General features: G+C 40.2%; 1 protein-coding gene across 8 annotated transcripts in view; it reads left to right on the top strand.

Annotated features, from left to right (window-relative positions):
- Positions 1-20607: 20607 nt before the first annotated feature.
- ST3GAL3 (ST3 beta-galactoside alpha-2,3-sialyltransferase 3) overlaps positions 20608-23509 on the top strand; it is a 195290-nt gene continuing 192388 nt past the window's right edge. For 3 of the 8 annotated variants that reach the window (XM_068965261.1, XM_068965260.1, XM_068965259.1), the window contains exon 1: positions 20608-20847. In XM_068965261.1, coding sequence (XP_068821362.1) covers positions 20733-20847 — 115 coding nt within the window. In that variant the 5' untranslated portion in view covers positions 20608-20732. Of the gene's footprint in view, positions 20856-21773; positions 21779-23509 lie in introns of all 8 variants that reach the window. The other 5 variants (XM_068965258.1, XM_068965253.1, XM_068965254.1 and 2 more) reach the window with 4 other exon arrangements.

The raw sequence follows: 23509 nt of genomic DNA, 5'->3' as shown, positions 1-23509 counted from the left end.
ATTTCTCTTAACGCCGTCACTGGCTCTCCATTGCCAGTGGGATTCATTTCTGCCCCTTTAGCACAGCATCTAAGGCCTGTCTCAGCTTCGTCACTGCAGCCTTTCTGAAACCGCTTGGACAGTTACTAATTCACACCACCTCATAATGTCTGTGCCAGTTTAACTGCGGCATCACACTGTTCTCAAGGGCAGGCTCCACTATGTTCCTTCTGCTGTGCTCAGATGTGTAATAACGGCTTCTGCTTGGGCTGCTAAGATGGCATAGCTTCCAGCATGGTTCCAGCATAGTTATTCTATAGTATTATATTTCTTTTCTTACCCTTTTTAAAAAAAGATATGAGCTGATGAACAATATGGAACTACATAGACCTAAGACACCTGAAGTCTCAGAGACATAATAGCAATGAAAGGGGACATTTATCTCATATTTTCTCATGATGTACTTTACACCCACAGGAACAGAACAATATACTGATATCCATTATTTACCAAATAATACCATTATACCAAATCTTAATATACCATATTGCTTCAGTTTGTTTTTCTTTTTTTAAACAAAACTTGGCAGTTCCAATAAAAACCCTTTATATATTTTCCCCTGGTATCCTCTCTCCTTAACCAGAGAAAGCACTATCTTAAATTTAAAGGTTTAAAGTCCACATGCACGTTTCTGTGCCTCTGAGTTTTCGCTGCATCCTATGTGCCCGTCTACCGTGTGCAGCAGGGGTCACCAGACAGGCCTGCAGGTTTCACTGCAGCACAGCCTCACCCATGTTTCAGTACTGCCCTTGACTGCTCTCACGCTGCACCCTTCTGTTTCCAGTTTTCTGGACATAATGCCATCTTCTAACCCCCTCCAACACCAGGGCCCACCCTTTTATCTCAACTGGCTCAAAGCACGGTCATCTTTTCAAATATTCCAGTTGAATTTCCTCAAGACTTATTCAAGTCAGCTTTTCCAAATAAAAAATTATGTCTAGAAACTTGTCCTCTGAACACCATTAAAACAAATAAGCAAAAACTCAATTAAAGCAAACAGCTCCTATTCAGAAAAGACTTTTTTTGTAACAAAAAATAAAACATTCAAAACTGAAAGTTCTGTTTCCTTGGATATTTACCCCTTTTCCTTGGATATTTACCCATTTTCTCAGCTACTTCTCAAGGGAACAGCTGACCAGGGACAGATCATTTTTCAGCTTCACTTTCCTCTCTCCTGTTTTAGAGCCTTGGTGACAGTGATGTGTTAGTTGGTCAGCCGTGTCCAACTCTTTGCAACCCTGCAGACTGTAGCCCACCAGGCTCCTCTGTCTGTGGAATTTTCCACCAGGAATGTTGGAGTGGGTAGCCATTCCCTTTTCCAGGGGATATTCCCGACCCAGGGATCAAACCTGGGTTTCCTGCACTGCAGGTGGATCCTTTTCCATCAGAGCCACCAAGCAAGCCCTGACCCCTTGATGGTGACGTCTAATTTCTATTCAGAAAGTCACTTACTGCACATGTGATATGAATCTGGGTCCAATCAAGAGAGAGAATCCATGTACTTTGAGTAGGTAAAGTTTACTGTAAGAATTATTAACTTTAACAGTGAATTAGAGTAACATGAGATTAGCTAGCAAAAGTAAAGAAATAAACACATGGAAAGATGCTCAACACCATCAGTCATTAGGGAAATTCAAATCAAAACCACACTGAGATGCCACTTGACACCCACGAGGATGGCTGTCATCAAAAAGACAGATGATAAGGAGTGTTGGCACAGGTGTGGAGAAATCGGAGCTCTCATACACTGGTAGGAATGTAAAATGGTACAGTGGCTTTGAAAAACAGTCTGTCATTTCCTTAAACAGTTAAACATAGAGTTATCATGTAACTTGGGTACATTTTGCTCCTACGTGTAATGTACACAAGAGGAATGAGAACCTATGTCCGTATAAGAATTTCTGCATAAATACACATTGCATCATTGTTCAGCCAAAAGGTGGAAACAACCCAAATGTTTGTCATCTGACAAATGGTTAAGTAAATGTTGGTATGTCCATATGATACAATGTTACTTGGCAGTAAAAAGAAGCGAAGTACTGACATGCAAAAACTTTGAAAACATTACGCTAAATGAAAGAAGCCTGTCACTGAGGAACACATATTGTTTCATTCCATTTATATGAAATATCTATAAACATTTGCCAGTTCTATAGAATAGAAAATAGTTTAGTGGTTGCCTGGGGCTAGAGGTTTGTAGGGAATGATAGCTAACGGGTACAGGGTATCAATTGGGGGTAATAGAAACATTCTAAAATTGATTGTGGTCATGTTTGCACAACTCTGAAAATACTAAAAAGCATTAGAAGGTATACTTTGAATGGTTGAATTGTATAGTATGTGAATGATGTCTAAATAACTGTCATACAAAGTAAAGAGAACGCTAAAGAATATAATAAACAGGTCTAAGGAGCAGCCACCACCACCGGGCTGAGCTAGCATGCCCAACAAAGAGCTCTCCAACCTGCTGCACACTCACTGCAGGCTGAGATTCAGACTTTGGTGTAGTGGACACCCCCATGAATCACTGGATTACAGATGAGTGTCTATGATGCTGCAGGGTGGAGTTTCCCAGAAATCTGCCTCTCGGGGACTGGGGAATGCTGTTTACAGAGAGGTGTCTCACCAGAGGCACTCTGTTACATGTCTTACACTGCCCAAGAGAAGTGCTGAGAGAAGCTGTTGGCCGCTGTTGCTCCCGGTCGACTGCTGTCCACTGGAAAAAGCCTGTATGTTTCAGGAGCCTCCCAAGAGGAACACACTGGAACCCAGAAGCCACGGCTTTCCTGTGCCTGCCACAACGCTTGACATCATGTCAGCTGGCAAGAGGAAAATACTTTAAGGGCCCAGATCCATTCTCACAGAGCAAGCAGAAAGATACAATTTGGAGCTAAGAGGCAGTAAGCCTGTAGTTCACACAGTGGCTAATCGGAACCTCAGCATTCTCTTCGCATTTTAATTCCCTTTGGAGAGCTTCAGGTTTTCCTTGCCACCTTGGCTGTTGTGGCTTGGAGAAGCTAGGACTCTTATCTTTGTGTCAGCCCAGCTCTCTCCAGTTATCCATGTTTGTGTGTCTTTTTTTGTTGTTGTTCTATATGCTGGGTTCTCTTTTCAGACACCAGTTGTATCTATACTGGATCTCCTGTGGCAACTGTTGTGTTTTTGGGTTTGGGTTCGTTTTGGTAATATTTTTAAAAATTTTATTTTTCATTTTCTTTTGCTCATTTTTTATCCACCAGGGCCTTCACGACTCTTACTGTGTTTTTAGCAGTTCTTAATTGTTCTCTTTCATTGAGGCTTTTGTGGTGGTGTTATTTTTCTTTCTTCACTTTTGGCACTTGAGTGCTAATTTTATTTAAAAAATGGTGTTTTACTGTTTTTTCCGTAAGGCTCTCCCTTTAATCTTGGCTCTTAGGTCTTGTTTTACAGAACCTTCTGGGAGTGGGCAGCGCTTGGAGAACTTTTGTTCATTATCTGTAATTTGTAACCGTCCTGTGCCATAGTTTTATTCTGTTGTGTGTGTTGTCTTCATTTACTACACTTCCCCTTGCCCCTCCCCCTTCCTTTCTTCCACTCTCATTTAGATTCTGTACTGGTTCTATTTCATTTTTGTTCTGTTTCCCCCATATAGCCTCTTCAAGTGAAGAGTTACATGATTAAAGGCAGATCATTTGAATTTGAATCCTCACTCCGCCACTTACTGGCCCTGTGATCTTAGAGAATTTTCCCTCTCTGTGCCTGTTTGTTCTCTGTATAATAAGAATGATAATCTAGTAGGATTGTTAAGATTCAGTGAGTTAAATCATATAAAACTTTTAAAACTTTGGCTAGTCCACAGTAGGTACTGTATGAATATTAGCAATATTAGTTTATCCCTTGCATTGACTTGCAATTAGAAAATGCACAATTCTGCAATATTCTTCTGTAATGTATTGCACATTAATTAACTACTTAAATCTGCTTAGCCATGCATAGTCTGAAAAGGAGGTATGCATTCAGCAAAACCGTTTAAAAAACTGATGACTTTTTTAGTAACTTGTTCAGGAAGCTAGGTAGTAAATGTGCTTAATCACTCAGTCGTGTCTGACTCTGTGACCCCATGGATTGCAGCCCACCGGGCTCCTCTGTTCACGAGGATTCTTCAGGTATTCTCCAAGAATACTGGAGTGGGTTGCCATCCCCTTCTCCAGAGGATCTTCCCAACCCAGGGATCGAACCCAAGGTCTCCTGTAGTACGGGTGGACTCTTTACCGTCTGAGTCACCAGGGAAGCCCAGATAATAAATAGTATGTAATAACTTCTAATTAGCTTGCCTCAAAATTATTCACAGGAAATGTGTTCAGGAAATACTTTGTAGTTTTTGCTCCATGTAATTTTGTAATAACTGCATTCATATTCATTATGCCTGATACTTGAAGGTCAGCAAAATTCTAACATTTCCAAGTAAAAATTGTTCCAGGTATAGATTAGAAAATAAACACATTGTAGGATGTTTTTACAAATGACAAGAGTTTGGTGTGTTTTGTTTCATAGAGTTCAAATTTTCATATAATTTTTATGGTTAATTAAAATAAACTAGATTTCTGTACCTTTTGTACCTTTTCTTGAGCAGACTATAAGTGATTGAACATTTGGTCAGTGAGCATATAGGTTTTGAATATCTACCAGGAATGCAATGGTAAATAAAATAGACATGTTCACTTTCTGGATTAGCCAGAATATATACTTTAAGCACATTACTCATGATAAGTAAATACTCATGATTATAAGCTCACTATGTAATGGATAGGGATATATATGTGCTGTGGGAATTTCTAACAGGGAGACCCAACCTAAAGTGTGGTAAGGCTTCCCTGTGGAATTAACCTCTAATCTGAGACTTAAAGACTGAGTGGGAGTTGGTTAGATGAAGTGGTATGGTCCAGGAGGCTTCAGCTTGCCATTAGGAGGCAGCACGGCAAGTTCAGAACACTGGGAGATGTTCACTGTGGCAGGTTCCTAGAGGAGAGGCGGTAAGAGATGACAGGAGAGGTGGGAGGAGAGGTGGGCAGGGGCCAGAGTCATAAGTCTTACAGGCCCTGTTAAGGGCAGTGGGAAAGTTAAGAAGTTTAAACCTGGGAATGAAAGAATATTCACATTGGCTGCTATGTGGAAAATGAATTGAAGAGGATCAAGAATGGATATGGGAGTACCCAAAGGAAATGAAAACAGGATATTGATGCATTATATGTACACATCTGTTTATCACAGCATTATTCTCAATAGCCATAATGTTGAAATAACCCAAATGCCCATCTATAGATAAATGGATTAAAAAAAGATGTGATTAAAAAAAAAAGATGTGATACATACACTCAATGGAATATTATTTGGCCACGAGAAAGGAGGCTGTCCTGCTGTTTGTGACAGCATGGATGGACCTTGAGCGTGTTTCGCTAAATGAGATAAGTCAGAAGGACAAGTACTGCACGGTATCACTTAAATGCGGAATCTGAAAAGTAAACTTGAAAAATTAGAGCATGAATGGAGGTTACCGGAGGATGAAGGATTGGGGGATAAGACTGATGATGGTTTAGGGTACAGGCTTAGCAAGTAGTAAACCCATAGAGAGCTAATGTACAGTGTAATGAATACAGATAATAATATTTTGCTATAATGTCTGGTATGTCTTGTTTAAATGGCAGTCATATTACAATATATAAGTGTATCAAAGTAACATGCTATATACCTTAAATTTATAAAGTGTAATATATTACATTTATCACATATGAAATAATGGAGATGGGCGGTTTATTAGGAGACTGTGGTAATCGTCCAAGCAAAAGATTATAGTGACTTGAAATATAGTGGTGGCAGTGAAGATAGAGGGATGGATGGATTCAAGAAGTATTTAAGAGGTAAAATTCATGGGGCTTGATGATTGATTATATGTGGAGGGTAAGAGTGAGAAGGAGGATAGTGTCGTGGAGGCTAAGAGTGAGAAGGAGGACAGTGTCAAGGTTGATTTCCAGGGTTTTGACAGAAGCCCTGTGAAGGTGTTGCCTTTTATTGAAATAGTGAACACACTGGAGAAAGGGGGTTTACTGGGGAAGTCTGAGACATCTGTGAAACATCTAGGTGATGATATAGAAGTTAAATAGAGGAAATTCCCTGGTGGCTTAGTGGTTAGGATTCTGGGCTTTCACTGCCGGGGCCAAGGTTCAGTCCCTGGTTGGGGAACGAAGATCCCACAAGCTGGACAGTGTGGCTGAAAACCCTGCAAAACAAAAGTTCAATGAATGGAAGTGGAACTGTCTTCTGTCTGGGTGGAATATATCAAGTTTGGGATAGTCAGCATAAGGATGGTAAATGAAGGGGAAGGAGATTGTCTTGGGTGTTATCTGTGTGTTAGTTGCTCAGTCGTATCCGACTCTTGTGACCCCATGGACTGTAGCCTGGCAGGCTCCTCTGTCCTTGGGATTTTCCAGGCAGGAATACTGGAGTGGGCTGCCATTTCCTTCTCTGTGGAATGAGAATATAAGAAAAACTCAGACATACAGCACGTCAAGCTTCTCTCTACATTTAAAATTGCTCATGCTCTCTCTCTTCCTCCCTCTCCCCACCCCCATCTCTACACACACACACACACACACACACACACACACACACACACACTCTGTGTCTTTAGAATATATTTTTGTAATGTGAGCAAATTATATTGTATCTGGAGTTGGAATATAATTAAAATTTATTCATTTATTTGGTCTTAAGACAAACATCTCTTGAATGGGCTGTGTACTAGGTGCTGTGTTGTTAACTGTAGGTGATTCATAGACCCAAGTTATAGATCTGCTTTCAAATTATATGCTAATTCCTTAGACAAGATATTTTACAAGTGCTAGGACAGAGGTAAGCATGGGGTGTTAGCAGAGCACAGATTGCCATAGTGTCGGGCAGTGTTTAAGGGAAACTTTTTGAAGGAAATGAGACTTGGACAGTCTTAAAAGAAGAGTTGGTATTGCTAAAGTAAAGAAGGCGAGAAAGAGCTCCTACACCACCCTGTGCTCTCTCTCAGTCTCAGATGCTCTAGAAAGGCCAAGTGATGGGAGAGCTGTGCTGTCCAGTGGCTTTGGCAGTTAAGTGGTCAGTGGTAAACTTATTGAGCAACAGGCGGGAGCAGAAGCTAGATCAGATTGTGGTGGGTGAAAGAGCAAATGGGGAGTAAGAAGTCAAACTCCTCCAGGGCAGGGTCCAAATTTGATTGTCTAGTATCCTCCGTGGCTTGTAATAATCCCTGGCACTTGGTGCTTGTTGCATTGAGCTTTGAACAGAAGAGAGACATTTCCTTCTTGGAGCTAGGCTGAACGCCTGAGGAGGGGATGAGCCCAACTGCTGCAGGCCCTCTGCCTGCTGAAGAGAGCTGGCTGTGAGCATTTGCGGCTCTTAACCTGCAGCTTTCTGTGGCTGTGCAGGGAGGCCAGGTGTGCTCCCACAGCCAGAAAAAAACAGGTTCTCTGCATGAGTCTGTTAGTTTTCTTTTTATACCAATTTTTTTCTTTTTTAATAGTTGAAGATATGATATTTGTATCTTTTTTTCCTTCAATACGATTTCAGAAGCATTTCTCCGTCATTAAATTTTTTTTCATAAACAGCATTTTAATTGGTTGCACAATCTTTTATTTGATATTTATTTGAACATTTATATGCACATTGGTTTAATTTTTTTTTCTTTTTTGACTTTTAATTTTGAAGTCATCTAAGACTTACAAATAAGTTGCCAGCATATAACAAGGAACCCCCATATATCCTTCAACTAGTTTATGGTGGTGCCTGTCAGATTTCTGCATTTTAAAATTACTTTTTTCCTCTCTGTAATTAATAAGTTTCTTTTGGGAAGATACTTTAAAATGTTCCGTTTCTCAAAGTATTACTTATTAATTTTAGCATCCTTTGATGTTTCTTAGCTGAATTATTCCTAAAATGATGGCTAAATAATTTTCTAATTACATTATTCTACATTCTTTCCACTCTAAGGAAGAGGTTTCTCCTCTCCTCACTTACTAAATTCTTGTTTAATGGGTCATGATCTGTTATTACCAGTCTAAATTGCCACAGATCTGGCCATTAGGAGCCCCTCAAACCGACTGCTTTATCCTTTTGACATGTCACTCTTTGAGTACTTTCCTACTGTCAGGCTTATCTTGTGACCTCTCTGCCTCAGCCCTGAGTTCAGCCACTCTTCTAAGGATCCCTAATTCCTATCACATAGTGGAGAATGGTATTTAAAAACCAAGATCTAGGTGCTAGATGTGCTCATTGCCACTGGGATATGACTGCTGCTGGGCCCTTTCAGTGATCAGAGCTAGGACTTCCATGCATGTGCACACACAAAAGCACACACACAGTCCACATCTGTAGTTATTTTTATATTTTTGTATGTGTGTATATTGAAAACCTTTACTTCACACTGATACCTTCAATTCCAGTACATCCCAAAAGATACATTCTAGTTTATCTTTTCCCACATGCTCCTTGGGAGAAAAGTTTTGACAAACCTACACAGCATATTAAAAAGCAGACATTGCTTTGCTGACAAAGGTCGGAATAGTCAAAGCTATAGTTTTTCCACTAGTCATGTATGGATGTGAGAGTTGGACCATAAAAAAGGCTGAGCACCTAAGAATTGATGCTTTTGAACTGTGCTGTTGGAGAAGACTCTTGAGAGTCCATTGGACTGCAAGGAGATCAAACCAGTCAATCCTAAAGGCAATCAATCCTGAATATTCATTGGAAGGGTTGATGCTGAAGCTGAAACTCCAATACTTTGGCCATCTGATGCGAAGAACTGACTCATTAGAAAAAAACCTTATGCTGGGAAAGATTGAAGGCAGGAGGAGAAGGGGACAACAAGAGGATGAGATGGTTGGATGGCATCACCGACTCGATTGACGAGTCTGAGCAAGCTCTGGGAGATGGTAAAGGACAGGGAAGCCTGGCGTGCTGCAGTCCATGGGGTCGCAAAGAGTCGGACACGACTGAGCAAGTGAACAGCCTTTTTCCACATTTGCAGCCCACGTCTCCATCATTGAGGAATTTGGCTCCTCTTAGTCTCTGTGTTTAATCTGTTTGGTCAGTCCCATGTCACTTCCTGTCTTCGGTCACCTTCTATCACCTTCTGTCACTCCCAGACCTCATGATGGCCTGATGCCCCTTCTGTCTGCATTTCAGATATATGTGCCTGCCTTGCCTGGCCCCTAAAGCCTAATGACATTTAGATGAAGCTATTCAGAAAGAAAGAGACAGAGAGAGCACATTCCTGTTTATGGCTGTATGATCCTACGTTTTGTCAGTACGCCATAGTTTTTGAAGGTGTACTGGAGAACTTTTTCTCCGATGTTACAGAGTGCTGCAATCAGCCAGTGCATAAGTCTTTTTGTGTTTTTGTCAGTGTATCTTTGGGATAGTTTCTTAGTAGTGAGAGTATTTGGTTAAAGTGTTGAAGCCTGTGTGATTTTGTTAGATATTGCCAAATCCCTCCCACCACCAGTAATGCATGAGCATTCTCCCCACAGCCTCACCACTAGAATATGTTGTCAAACTTTTGTCCTGGCAGTGAGTTTGAAATGTCATCTCTTTCAGAATATCAGGATATTGTGCTCCTCCTTGTTTTGGCTTATTTTAAGCTCTTGCTTGCTGCTTTGAATGTCATCCACTTCTGGAGATCTGTTTCCTCCTTAGACTGTTTGTTCTGCCTCTTTATTTGTGGATCTTTTTCCTTAATGGAAAAGTCAGAAATTAAATAGGTGATGAGTTCACCACTCTCACTGTCATAGCTGCTGAACAGATGGTAAATCCATTGGTCGTGTATCTGCCAGAGGCTTCGGTTGAAGTCACTGGCTGTGGCAGTTCACTTGTGACATCTGCATTCAGAACAGAAGGAATGCGGCAGGGCTGGGATCAGGCACTTCAGTCCCCTTTTAATAGGAAAGAAAAATCTTTCCAAGAACCACCTGCTTTTTGTAGACAGGCTGCTTATATCTTAAAGTTTTCATTGTTTTTGTGGAAGGATTGGACACAGTACATATCCTTTGTGCTACTGAAAATACGAGTCTCCAATTTCTATTTCACTTTGGAAACTTTGTACATTTATTACTTGCATAGGTACAGAAATTAAATATATGAATATATTATGAAAAATACCCTCTCCATACCCACTTTTTGGAGATAATTATTGTCAACAGCTTGGTGTGTATTCCTGTATCTGTGTGCTTCCTTCTTAACTTTAAATTTTTTGTTGTTGTTAACCTTAATTTTAAATATTACTGTTGTCCTTACTTATTACCACCAGTATGGGGCCATATATACATTCACATACATACTATTCTACAAGATTTGTTTTTCACTTAAGCCGTATACTCTAGCTATTTTTCTGTGTCAGGACATGCCTCAGAAAAATGTGTGAGGCTAAGCCATCAAATACACTGTCCTGCTCAAGCCTGTCACATCAGCCAGAGCAGACATTGAACCTCCACCTTTGACATCAAGGCAGACAGCCATAGAAGGTGTTGACAGCTGCAGAAAATCTTGTCACTAACTTCCTTTTGTTAACTCCTTTGCTGTCTACTTCCTGTCATGACCTCATGGTAGCAGTGATATTGATAGCATTGTGTAGCTGTATCATAATGTATTTGTCTGGTTCCCTGTTGATCGACATTTGAGTTGTTTCAAGTATTTTGCTCTTATAATCATTGTTGCTGATAAATATCCATGCACGTGTCTTTTAAGATATTTGTTGAAGTGTTGCTTTAGAAAAAAGTCATAGAAATAGAAATGGTGAGTCAAGATGTATGAATATTGTAAATTTCAATAGCTATAGGTTTCCCTTGTCATCTGAAAGTACAGAATTCCTATGAAACTTTTCATAAGCTGAAGTGCTAGAAAGCGAAGAAACAATTTCAGTTAATTTGTATGGAGAACTTTTTGAGTGTTCCCAGACCCCAGAAATAACTTACCAAAGCGTACCCAATAACACTTAAAACCTAAAATAACACTAATATATAGTGAAAGCAGAAATGACTTGATAAATACACAGCCCGTATAAGATAGAAATAATGTATTTATGGTATTGTTTCACTTACCAGAATCAGGAAGAGAGCAAGGTTAAGAGGTGGTGGTGATGGTGTGTTAGGCTGAATTGTCAGAGGTTGGGGTGGTGTGAGGTTCAGAGGTACAGACTGGTGTAGGAGAAAGGGGAAGCGGGTCATTTATCAGTTTCTCATCATCTGGATCCATCAGATCAGGCAGGTCATTTATATCTACATCTTCTGTGGCTGTCTGCCTTGATGTCAAAGGTTGAGTTTCGTTGTCTGCTCTGGCTGCTGTGACAGGCTTGAATAGGACAGTGTACTTGATTGCTTAGCCTAACATATTTTTCTATCACCCCGTTCTTTATAGACACTCAAAGCATCCTGCAAACCTGCCCTAAATTTGCATGTCCTTTCAAAATTAAGAGTCATACTTTTCTGCAGTCATGGGAGCCCTCAGTCATAGTGAAAACTCTCTGTGAGTGCTCTACATTTCAGTTTGTGGATGACTTCACTTTGGGGCTGTTTCACTCAATATCCTTTACTCTTGCAGTTGCAGCAGCTGTTTGTCAGTTCTTGGTCATAGAATGCCAAAACACTTCAACATCTTCATCAGCTTCCGCAAACCCAGCCTCCTTAGCTGTGGTCACTGCTGCCATACTTATTGTTGATTTGAAACCCTAAAATTGCTTATTACTTCAGGACACAGTTTCTTCCAAATGCCATTTCTCAGTAAGACTTTTAGCCTGTTGAAAGTATCTCCAAGGTTAGCAGTTGCCAGTTTAATTAATAAATTTGTGTTTTGTTTATTTGTATTTTTTATTGAATGAAATAGTCTTTAAATTCTGTAGTGCTTTTCTGTTTTCAAAAGTTTCACACCTAAGGTTTCATATAATCCCATATTAACCTTTTGTTTTCCCTATCCCTACATGGCCCCTGCCTGCTTCCCTTTCCCCACTGGTAACCACTTGTTTATTCTCTATATCTGTGAATCTAGCAATTGCCCACTTTATATTTTAGTCTTTGCAGTCTCTCATAAAGATGCTTTGGAGTTTTCTTCTCTTTCAGTGGCACGTAATAAGATGCATCACACTTCTTGCATATAGTAAGCCTCAGTTGTGACTCCAAGGCCTTGGTCACACAGTTGCAGCAACAGTGTCATATTTGGTGGTAAGAACACACCATGAATGTCACTGCTATACCTGGTAATACCAGGTGGAGAGCAGCACAATTATCGATAATCACAAGACACCTATTATCGAGGTTATTTTCTCAACAGTATTTTTCATCAGAAGGACTAACATATCCAGTCATGTACTCAGAAAAAAATTCACTTGGATATTCCAGCTACTTGGATGTGAATGAAACATACTAGGAAGTGTATTCTGACCGATACCTTTAAATGCCCTCAGATTTTCCGAGTGCATTAGCTGAGGCCTTAGGACAGCCATCACCGGTGGTGTCAACAGGAGGCACTAGGGTAAACCTCTCCTTTGACGCCTTGTGTCCCTCAGCTTGCTTTTCTTCTCTTGAAATAAATGTCTTGCTCAGTATTTTTTTTCCAATAAATTACAATTTTGCTGTAATCAAACGCTTATGTGAATAGCCACTTTCTGTAATTATTTTTTTCTGTTCTTCTGGGAGCTTTTCAGCAGTTCCAGTATCAGCCAAAGCACTCTTACAAGTAACCTTTAAGCTATGAAGCTGCCCTCACCTCAGAAACCAATCCAACCATCCATAGTACCTTTAAATTTTACTCTTGTAACACTATCATCACCATTGTCTAGTGCTTCCTTCCTTTCTTTCTAATTCTTTTTTTTTTTTTGGCTGCACTGTGTGGCTTGTGGTGTTAAAAGTAAAGTTCTCTGACCAGGGATTGAACCCAGGCTATTGGTCATGAGAGATTTAACGTCTGGACGACCAGGGAATTCCCCATCCAGAGCTTTCTGTTTCATCTTTTTGAAAAGACTGATATCGCCTTAAGTGTAAGATAACTTAATGAAGCAACATGCTTTGTACACGCATCAATCCACTCAAGCAAGTAGACTTTCCAATTTGTCATAACGTTACTGGATGCCAATTAAAAGAGAACACTTTCTCTACTAGCAGAACCAATAGTAACTTTTTCAGCATTCAGTGTACTTTCTGAGTATAAACAGCTTGAATGGTGGACACAGGCAAGTTCAGTGCAAATGCATCTTTATTTGGTTCACTACAGTTTAAATGCTTAATTACGTTCATTTTTATGCCGAGCATGACACTCTTACAAGTTCTCTTAGGCCTTTCTGAAACCCTAGGATACATCTTGCTAAGAGTTGTACAAAATAAATCAAGATGAAGTCCAGACGCTCATAAAAAGATTTCAAAGCCATGTTGGCTTGTTGAGGAGATGCTGAGTATAGTTACTGGGAAAGGAAGTTGGTGGTGCCACTGTCACTGCCCTGAGTGCTTGCTGCCTCTATAACTGCTGGATGCAAAACATACTAAAAGCTATTTTCATCTCTTTTCATAAAAGTGAAAATCTTTGAATTTCTTTCATTTAGTAAAAACAGATAATGGCACAGGTTTCATGGAAGCAAAGTGGTGCAAATCAAACTTTCAGAAAACAGGGGAGGATGCTTGGGGCTGGTGCACTGGGATGACCCAGAGGGATGGGATGGGGAGGGAGGTGGAAGGGGGGTTCAGGATGGGGAACACGTGTACACCCGTGGCGGATTCATGTTGATGTATGGCAAAACCAATACAATATTGTAGAGTAATTAGCCTCCAATTAAAGTAAATAACTTTAAATTAAAAAAAAAAACAACAGGGGATACCTGTACTTCCACATTGCTCCTAAAAGAGTATACCAATTTATATTTTTATAATGTACTGTAATCACGATGGTGTGATCACTCACCTAGAGCCAGACATCCTGGAATGTGAAGTCAAGTGGGCCTTAGGAAGCGTCACTACAAACAAAGCTAGTGGAGGTGTTGGAATTCCAGTTGAGCTATTTCAAATCCTGAAAGATGATGCTGTGAATGTGCTGCACTCAATATGCCAGCAAATTTGGGAAACTCAGCAGTGGCCACAGGACTGGAAAAGGTCAGTTTTCATTCCAATCCCAAAGAAAGGCAATGCCAAAGAATGCTCAAACTACTGCACAATTGCACTCATCTCACACTCTAATAAAGTAATGCTCAAAATTCTCCAAGCCAGGCTTCAACAGTACATGAACCGTGAACTTCCACATGTTCAAGTTGGATTTAGAAAAGGCAGAGGAACCAGAGGTCAAATTGCCAACATCCGTTGGATCATCGAAAAGGCAAGAGAATTCCAGAAAAACATCTACTTCTGCTTTATTGACTGTGCCAAAGCCCTTGACTATGTGGATCAAAACAAACTGTAGAAAATTCTGAAAGAGATGGGATTACCAGACCACCTGACCTGCCTCCTAAGAAATCTGTATGCAGGTCAAGAAGCAACAGTTAGAACTGGACATAGAACAACAGATTGGTTCCAAATAGGAAAAGGAGTACGTCAAGGCTGTATATTGTCACCCTGCTTATTTAACTTATTATATGCAGGGTGCATCATGAGAAACACTGGGCTGGAGGAAGCACAAGCTGGAATCAAGATTGCTGGGAGAAATATCAATAACCTCAGATATACAGATGACACCACCCTTATGGCAGAAAGTGAAGAGGAACTAAAGAGCCTCTTAATGAAAGTGAAAGAGAAGAGTGAAAAAGTTGGCTTAAAACTCAACATACAGAAAACTAAGATCATGGCATCTGGTCCCATCACTTCATGGCAGATAGATGGGGAAACAATGGAAACAGTGTCAGACTTTATTTTCGGGGGCTCCAAAATCACTGCAGATGGTGACTGCAGCCATGAGATTAAAACACGCTTGCTTCTTAGAAGAAAAATTATGACCAACCTTGTGTGAAGTTGCTCAGTCATGTCCAACTCTTTGCAACCCTTTGCCCAACTCTGTAGCCTTTCCAGGCTCCTTTGTCCATGGGATTTTCCAGGCAAGAGTACTGGCATGGGTTGCCATTTCCTTCCCAACCCAGGGATTGAACCCCGGTCTCCTGCATTGCAAGCAGATGCTTTACTATCTAAGCCACCAAGGAAGACATTACCAACCTAGATAGCATATTGAAAAGCAGAGACATTACTTTGCCAACAAAGTCCATCTAGTCAAAGCTTTGGTTTTTCCAGTGCTCATGTATGGATGTGAGAGTTGGACTATAAAGAAAGCTGAGCAATGAAGAATTGATGTTTTTGAACTGTGGTGTTGGAGAAGACTCTTGAGAGTCCCTTGGACAGCAAGGAGATCCAACCAGTCCATCTTAAAGGAAATCAGTCCTGATTATTCATTGGAAGAACTGATGTTGAAGCTGAAACTCCAATACTTTGTCCACCTGATGCAAAGAACTGACTCATTTGAAAAGACCCTGATGCTGGGAAAGATTGAAGGCAGGAGGAGAAGGGGATGACAGAGGATGAGATGGCTGGATGGCATCACTGAGTCAATGGACATAAGTTTGAGTAAACTCCAGGAGTTGGTGATGGACAGGGAGGCCTGGTGTGCTGCAGTTCATGGGGTTGCAAAGAGTCGGACATAACTGAGCAATTGAACTGAACTGAATTTTTTTTTAAATTGAAGTGTAGTTGATTTATAATATTAGTTTCTGATGTACAGTAAAGTAATATGTGGACTGGTTCCAAATAGGAAAAGGAGTACATCAAGGCTGTATATTGTCACCCTGCTTATTTAACTTATATGCAGAGTACATCATGAGAAACGCTGGGCTGGAAGAAGGAGAAGCTGGAATCAAGATTGCTGGGAGAAATATCAATAACATCAGATATGCAGATGATACCACCCTTATGGCAGAAAGTGAAGAGGAACTAAAAAGCCTCTTGATGAAAGTGAAAGAGAAGAGTGAAAAAGTTGGATTAAAGCTCAACATTCAGAAAAGGAAGATCATGGCATCTGGTCCCATCACTTCATGGGAAATAGATGGGGAAACAGTGGAAACAGTGTCAGACTTTATTTGGGGGCTCCAAAATCACTGCAGATGGTGACTGCAGCCATGAAATTAAAAAACGCTTACTCCTTGAAAGAAAAGTTATGACCAACCTAGGTAGCATATTGAAAAGCAGAGACATTACTTTGCCAACAAAGGTCCGTCTAGTCAAGGCTATGGTTTTTCCAGTGGTCATGTATGGATTTGAAAGTTGGACTGTGAGGAAAGCTGAGTGCTGAAGAATTGATCCTTTTGAAGTGTGGTGTTGGAGAAGACTCTTGAGAGTCCCTTGGACTGCAAGGAGATCCAACCAGTCCATTCTGAAGGAGATCAGCCCTGGGATTTCTTTGGAAGCAATGATGCTAAAGCTGAAACTCCAGTACTTTGGCCACCTCATGCGAAGAGCTGACTCATTGAAGAAGACTTTGATGCTGCGAGGGATTGGGGACAGGAGGAGAAGGGGACGACAGAGGATGAGATGGCTGGATGGCATCACTGACTTGATGGACGTGAGTCTGAGTGAACTCCGGGAGCTGGTGATGGACAGGGAGGCCTGGCGTGCTGCGATTCATGGGGTTGCAAAGAGTCAGACAGGACTGAGCTACTAACCGAACTGAACTGATAACGTATATTATTTTTCATATTCTTTTCCATTATGGTTTATTTGGATACTGAGTATAGTTCCCTGGGCTATATATAGTAGGACATTTATCTATTTTACATATAGTAGCTTGTACTTGCTAATACCAAATCCCTAATTTGTACTTACCCACCCCTTTTCGCCTTGCGTAACCATGAGTTTGTATTCTGAGTCTGAGAACCTGTTTCTGTTTTGCACATGAGTTCCTTTGTGTCATGGATTTCAGATTCCACATGTAGGTGCCATCATGGTATTTGTCTTTCTCTTTCTTACTCAGTGCGGTAATCTCTAGGTCCATCCATCTGGTTGCAGATGGCATTATTTCATTCTTTTTATGGCTCAGTAGTCCTCCATTGTGTATATATACACCACGTCCTCTTTATCCATTCATCTGTCAGTGGACATTTAGCTTGTTTCCATGTCTTGGCCATTGTAAAAAGTGCTGTTATGAACATCAGGGCGCATGTATCTTTGAATTAAGAGTTTTCTCCAGATGTATGCCCAGGAGTGCTATTACTAGGAAATATCACAACTCGATTTTTATTTTTTTGAGGAACCTTCCGACTGTTTTCCCTAGCGGCTGTACGAACTTATATTTCCTACTACCAGTGTTGGAGGGTTCCCTTTTCTCCACACCCTCTCCAGCATTTGTTATTTGTAGATTTTTTTAATGATGGCCATCCTGGCCAGTGTGAGTTGCTACCTCAATGACATTTCGATTTGTGTGCCTGTGATAGTCAGCAGTGTTGGTCATCTTTTCATGTGCCTGTTGACTATCGGTATGTATTCTTTGGAGAACTGTCTATTTAAGTCTTCTGCCAATTTTTAATTGGTTTGTTTACTTTTTTTTATTTTTTTGTTACTGAGTTATATGAGCTGTTTGTGTGTTTTGGAAATTAAGCCTTTGTCAGTCAAATTGCAAATCTTTTCGCCCAGTCTTAGGTTGTCGTTATGTTTTGTTTATGGTTTCCTTTGCTATGCCAAAGCTTAAAAGTTTGATTAGGTCCCATTTGTTTATGTTTGACTTTTATTTTTTAATTTTTTTAAAGTCTTTATAGAATTTGTTATAGTATTGCTTCTATTTTTTTAAGTTTTCTTTTTTGGCTGAAAGGCATGTGGGATCTTAGCTCACCTACCAGGGATTGAACCTGCTCCGGCCTGCATTGGAAGGCAAAGTCTTAACCACTGGATCACCAGGAAAGTCCCATATGTCTGATTTTTAAAATTTTCAAAATTATAGAGGCAATACTTGTGACTTATAACAAATTTATTTCAAAGTGTATGAAGGGAAAAGTACTTTTCATCGTCCTATACCATTTCTTAGAGGTAACTACATCAACAGTTAGCTATGTATCCTTCGTATCTTTTAAAAAAACTTACATGCTTATTGTAAATTCAAATATATGGATAAATTCAGTTATATATGTGTGTATGTATCCATGTCTGTATGTGTCTCTTTATTGAGACAGCTCATTTCTAGACTTTGTTCTGTTCCATTGATCTGTTTGTCTTTTCTTGTGCCAGTACCCATCCAGCTTAATAATTATAGCTTCGAGTTGGTTTTAATATGGTAAGGCAAATCCTCATTTCATCAAAAAGTTTCTTCACTCTTCTTGGGTATGAACTCTTCAGATTAACTTTGTGTGAGTGCATGCTCAGTTGCTCAGTCGTGTCTGACTCTTGGCAACCCCATGGACTATAGCCTGCCAGGCTCCTCCATCCATGGGATTCTCCAGGCAAGAGTACTGGAGTGGGTTACCATTTCCTCCTCCAGGGGATCTTCCCAACCCAGGGATTGGACCCAAGTCTCTTGCATCTCCTGCATTGGCAAGTGGATTCTTTTACCATTGTGCCACCTGGGAAGCCCTGAGATTGTTTAGATCTAAGTTAAAACGACACAAACAAAAACATGGATTTTGACTGGGTTTAGACTAAAGTTATAGAGAACTGACATTTCAGGAGAACTGACATGTTTCCATTATTGAATTTTCTCACTTGGAAACCTGTCTGTTTATTTATTTGGATCTTTTATGTCCTTTGGTGAAAATCTTGTTCATTTCTTCTGAAGTTTATTTTTAGGTATTTTGTAGATTTTGTTGCCATCATGAGTGGAATTTTCTCCCCTTACATTTTTTAAAATTGACTATTGCTGGTATAGTTTTTAAGAAGCTGTTGGATTTTGTAAGTAAATCATATAATCACCTACTTCATTCAATTTTCTATTAGTTCTAATGGTTTTTCAGTTGAGTCTCTTGGCTTTTTTAGGTGGATGATTATATAGTCTGAAGATGCTAACTTTTTATCACTTCATGTATAATGTTTATACACAGGATATAATATTTATAATATTTCTCATAGATTATTTCATGTCTTAGATATCTTAGTAGGGGTAGGAAAGAGTGATCCTAGGAAGTCGTCTTGGCTGAGGTTACATTTAAGGTAAGTTTCAAAGAATCTGCAGCAGGTGAAATAGCAGGGTGATAGAGAAGAAATTCCAGACAGACCTTGAAGAGAGTCACAACAAGAACTGTTCAATAAGTAGAAAGAAGAGGGGCTAGAGCATAGGGCACAAGTGAGGTTGGGAGGAGCAAGAGGTGGTTGGAGAGTAAATAGGGTTGTAGTCAGAAACTGCTAGACTCCTGAGGAGCAATTACTTTGTCTTACAGGAACTGAGAATTTAATGAAAGGTGTGTTAAGGAGAATGGTCCCTCCAAGATGCCCACACGTGGGAATTTACTGGCAGTCCAGTGGTTAGGACTCCTCACTTCCACTGCAAGGGGCCCAGGTTTGATTCCTGGTTGGGGAACTAAGATACCACAAGCCACGTAGCACTGTAAGAACAAAAACAATCAAAACCCAAAACAACAACAACGAGGAAAACCAACCAAAGATGTCCACACACTAATCCCTGAAATCTGTAAATATGTTACTTTACATGGCAAACGGGACTTTGCACATGAAATTAAAGCTTCAGGCTTTAAAATAGGGAGGTTGCCCTAGATTATTCTAGTGGGCCCTGTCTAATCATATGAACCTGAAAAGCAAGGAGGTTCTCCTCCCTGGAAACAGAAGCAAGATGTGGTTAAAGGGGAAGTTGGAGAGATCAGTGTAAGAGGAACCTAACCCACCGTGACTGAAGGGTATCGCATGGAAAATCTGAAGAGGAACACAAAAGCAAAGACTGTCTGATAACCAGCAAGTTAATGGGGACTCGGGCCCTGCAGCTGTAAGGAACTGAATTTAGCCTGGAGCAGCTTGGAAGGTGCTCATCCCCGGAGTCTGCAGAAAGGAATGCAGCCCTCCTAAGCCTCTGGGTTTGGTCTTGGGATAGGATAGCCTATGCAGAGGGCCCTGCTGAGCCATGCTCCACCTGGACTTGCCGCCTTCAGAGCTCTGAGATAATAAATTTGAGTGGTTTCAGGCTGCTGAGTTTGTGGTAATTTGCTAGAGCAGCAGTAGAATACTAACGCAAAGGGGTTTATGCCAGGAAGTAGTGTTAGATTTTGTGTTATTCATAGACTGCCCTTTGTGCTGTGTGAAAAATGGATTTGGGAGACGCAGATTTGGAGGCAGGGAAACTTGTGTTGGGGGAATATGGTGGTGTCAGGGCCTAGGGGAGTGATGGTGGGAAGCAGGTATGATTTGAGATTTACTTGCAAGGTTGGAATTGCCAGTTTGGTCACTGATTTGGTGTCAGGAGTGAGTGAGAGAAGAGACACGAGGGTGACAGCTGGCTTGGATGCTGAGTGATGGTGAAGCTGTCCTTTGAGCCAGGCTTGAGCAGGTCAGAGGATGCCACGTCATCAATCAGTGATAATTCCAGGTTGTTCTTCATTTGGAAATTGTCCTATAAATACTTATTTTAAGGTAGAGTATATCAGTAAGATGATTGCTTTATCAGTTAAGACCTAAATTTGTTGTTGTTGTTTTTTTTCCTAGGTCATGTAGAAAATTGTAGATCATGTGAAGATGGGACTCTTGATATTTGTACGCAATCTGCTGCTAGCCCTCTGCCTTTTTCTGGTACTGGGATTTTTGTATTATTCTGCATGGAAGCTACATTTACTCCAGTGGGAGGACTCCAGTAAGTATGCCACACTCTAGCCCACCCTCAGAAAAAGCCTGCTGTGGATCAGTTATGGGGCTTTCCCGTGGCTGCAGTGCGCTCAGAGTCTTCAGAGATGAGCACTGAGAATAAACTGAGCATTCCTGGAACTTAGGCTCAGAAACCATCTACCACTTTTGTTGCTCTAGGGTGAGAACCTTGATGTTTTATAAAAACTGCATGCCATGGCAGATCTTTTTATGAACTTAAGGAAAATGTGCTGTTTTATCTTCAATAAAATTCCAAACCATACCAGTACTTCTGGTCCTCCAATGTTGTTCTTTTCAAATTATTGTACTGTACCACCTCTCCCATTTGCCAGTTATTATTATCTTGGGGCTTGCTGTTGAAGTTGGTTTTCTAATGCCCTTAAAGCACGCATCTTTACCCTTTCTTTGGATTTTCAGTTTTTAATTTAACACTCCTTTGTTTTATTTTACCTAAAGAACTTTTGTCTACTTCGTCTTTTTAGCCCTTGTTGGTACGGAACTTGTACCTGGATAGAATAATGGCTTTTTTCCCCTACCCAGTAACTCCTAATCCCTTTCTCCCAGTTGCAGTCATTTCATGTGTTAGACTTCTTTCTGTATGGCTTTCTGAGCCCCCTCCCCCAACACCGACTTACTTCTGGTTCACTGAGTGTTGCCTGCATTTGGTTTGGGGTTTGCAGCTGCAGAGCTGCACTGAGCTGCACCAGCCTCTGAACAGTGTCTTCTTGGCTGCCTTTCAAGAGCCACATGATGGCCACACGTGGTTTTCCTTTTGGTTCTTTTGTCTAATGGCTGTCTGAACTGGCTGCAGTAAAGTTTCGGTAGTCTGCTCTGATTCCTAATGTCTTTTCTCTAGAATAGTTTTACTTTTACAAACGCTTATTGGATACCAGTGTGGAATTCACTTGAGAGTAGAGTCAGTCTCTAGCTAGGAGGTTAACTGAGTTAGAATGAGTTGGAAGAGGCAGCTGGCAATGGGCCTGCTATTGTATTGGCTCCTTAACGTGGGAACTATTCCTGTGAGGTTGTTCGTAATTTTCTCACATAGTCCAAAGTACTGAAGCAGCTTTAAGCCAGTTTTAAAAGCATAGTGTTATACTTTTCATATTACTGTTTTATGAGTAATGTTTAAGTGCCTCTTAAATGCATAGTTTATAATTATCATTACTTACTTTGTGTTTCTATTTAAATTTTTCTGTTCCAACTTATCTTTAAGATCAAGGAGAGGACCCAGAGTAAGGAGAGTTTATATCAGTGCAGTGTAAAATTCTGTCGTTAGCGGCATTGTCCATGTCTGTTAATGGTTGGGTTCATTTGTATTGATAAAAATGATGGGAATATGTACAAGGAATGGGAGGCTTTCCTTCTCTGTTAAGGGGTACTGTGGAAGACATAACTAAGGATTAGATGATTTTTTTCTAGAGAAAATTGAGAAGGACATTAACTTTATGGAAGACCTATTGTGTGTCAGGTTTTAGGCTAGATAATTTACAAATTTAATTTACTTCTTACTATAACCATGTGAAGAGGCTATTATTATCTCTATTTTCCATTTGAGCAAACTAAAGTGTTTGGTTTAATTTACCCAAGTTACATCGCTAATTATTAGAACTGGAATTGAGTCCTGATTTTCTTTCTTTAAAATGTATTTTCATTATTTTACTGAAAAGTATAATAAATGCTAAGAGTATGGATTAATTCTGTATTTCAGTTGGTAAAAAGAAAGAACAGAGAGACTCAGAAGAAATCAGAGTGTCAGGATAGAGGTGAAGAAAGAAAGGGGGAGGAAAAGAAGGAGAAGAGAAAGAAAGTCCTCCAGGCGACAGGGGTTTATTAGGTTGGAGGTGACAGTTGCTGTTCTTGCGCTGTAGGTTCCATAGTTTGCTAACAGTTATCTGCTTTGAGTTAGTTATTAGCTGGCTACCCACTATCCACATCTTTTCTGTTACTCTGACTCTCACGCCTTTCAGATATTTGACTTCGAATGGGTTTTTTAGACCTCCTTACTATAGCATGTTGTTTCTGTGCTGTAATATCAGAGGATGGAGTAATGTGATCAACCCTAATGTCTTACCAACTCAGGGGTTATCTTTTACCTTGTAACCTTTACTCGGTCAACAAGGTCACGCTGAAGGAGTTTCTAAAGCAAATGGCTACTGTGTACTGAATTGTAAGTGATGGTTTGACAGTATTGATGCTGCTGCTAATAATAATGAAATGAAAATAATAATTTGTTGAGTGTCTACTGTATTGTAATGAAGAGCTTTATATTCATAACCTCATAGTTTACATTGATTATTATTATCCTCTTTTACAGATGTAGAAACTGAGGCTTCAAAGAGGCTCAGTGATCAAGAGTTTGTATGTCTCTCATCTGTGGAGCTTAGAGGGCACAACCAAGCTTGAAAAATAAATGTCTTTGGCATTATTTTCCTTAATTTTTATTCATTTATGACTTAATCAAGATTACATATTAGGATTCTGTCACGTTGGGGGAAAGAAGGGGAGTCAAGAGTTTTTTTATTATCAACTGATTTATTCAGTAAGCAGTATGTTCTTATTATGGTCCAAACTGTTCTATGTAAACTGCATATAAGATGAAGGTAGACTTTATGCTGTCAGCCTATAGCATGAGAAAGAAATAAATCAAC

This window comes from Capricornis sumatraensis, chromosome 2 (assembly GCF_032405125.1).
Source record: "Capricornis sumatraensis isolate serow.1 chromosome 2, serow.2, whole genome shotgun sequence".
Classification (NCBI taxonomy): Eukaryota; Metazoa; Chordata; class Mammalia; order Artiodactyla; family Bovidae; genus Capricornis; species Capricornis sumatraensis.
This window is presented reverse-complemented; position numbering and strand designations above follow the sequence as displayed.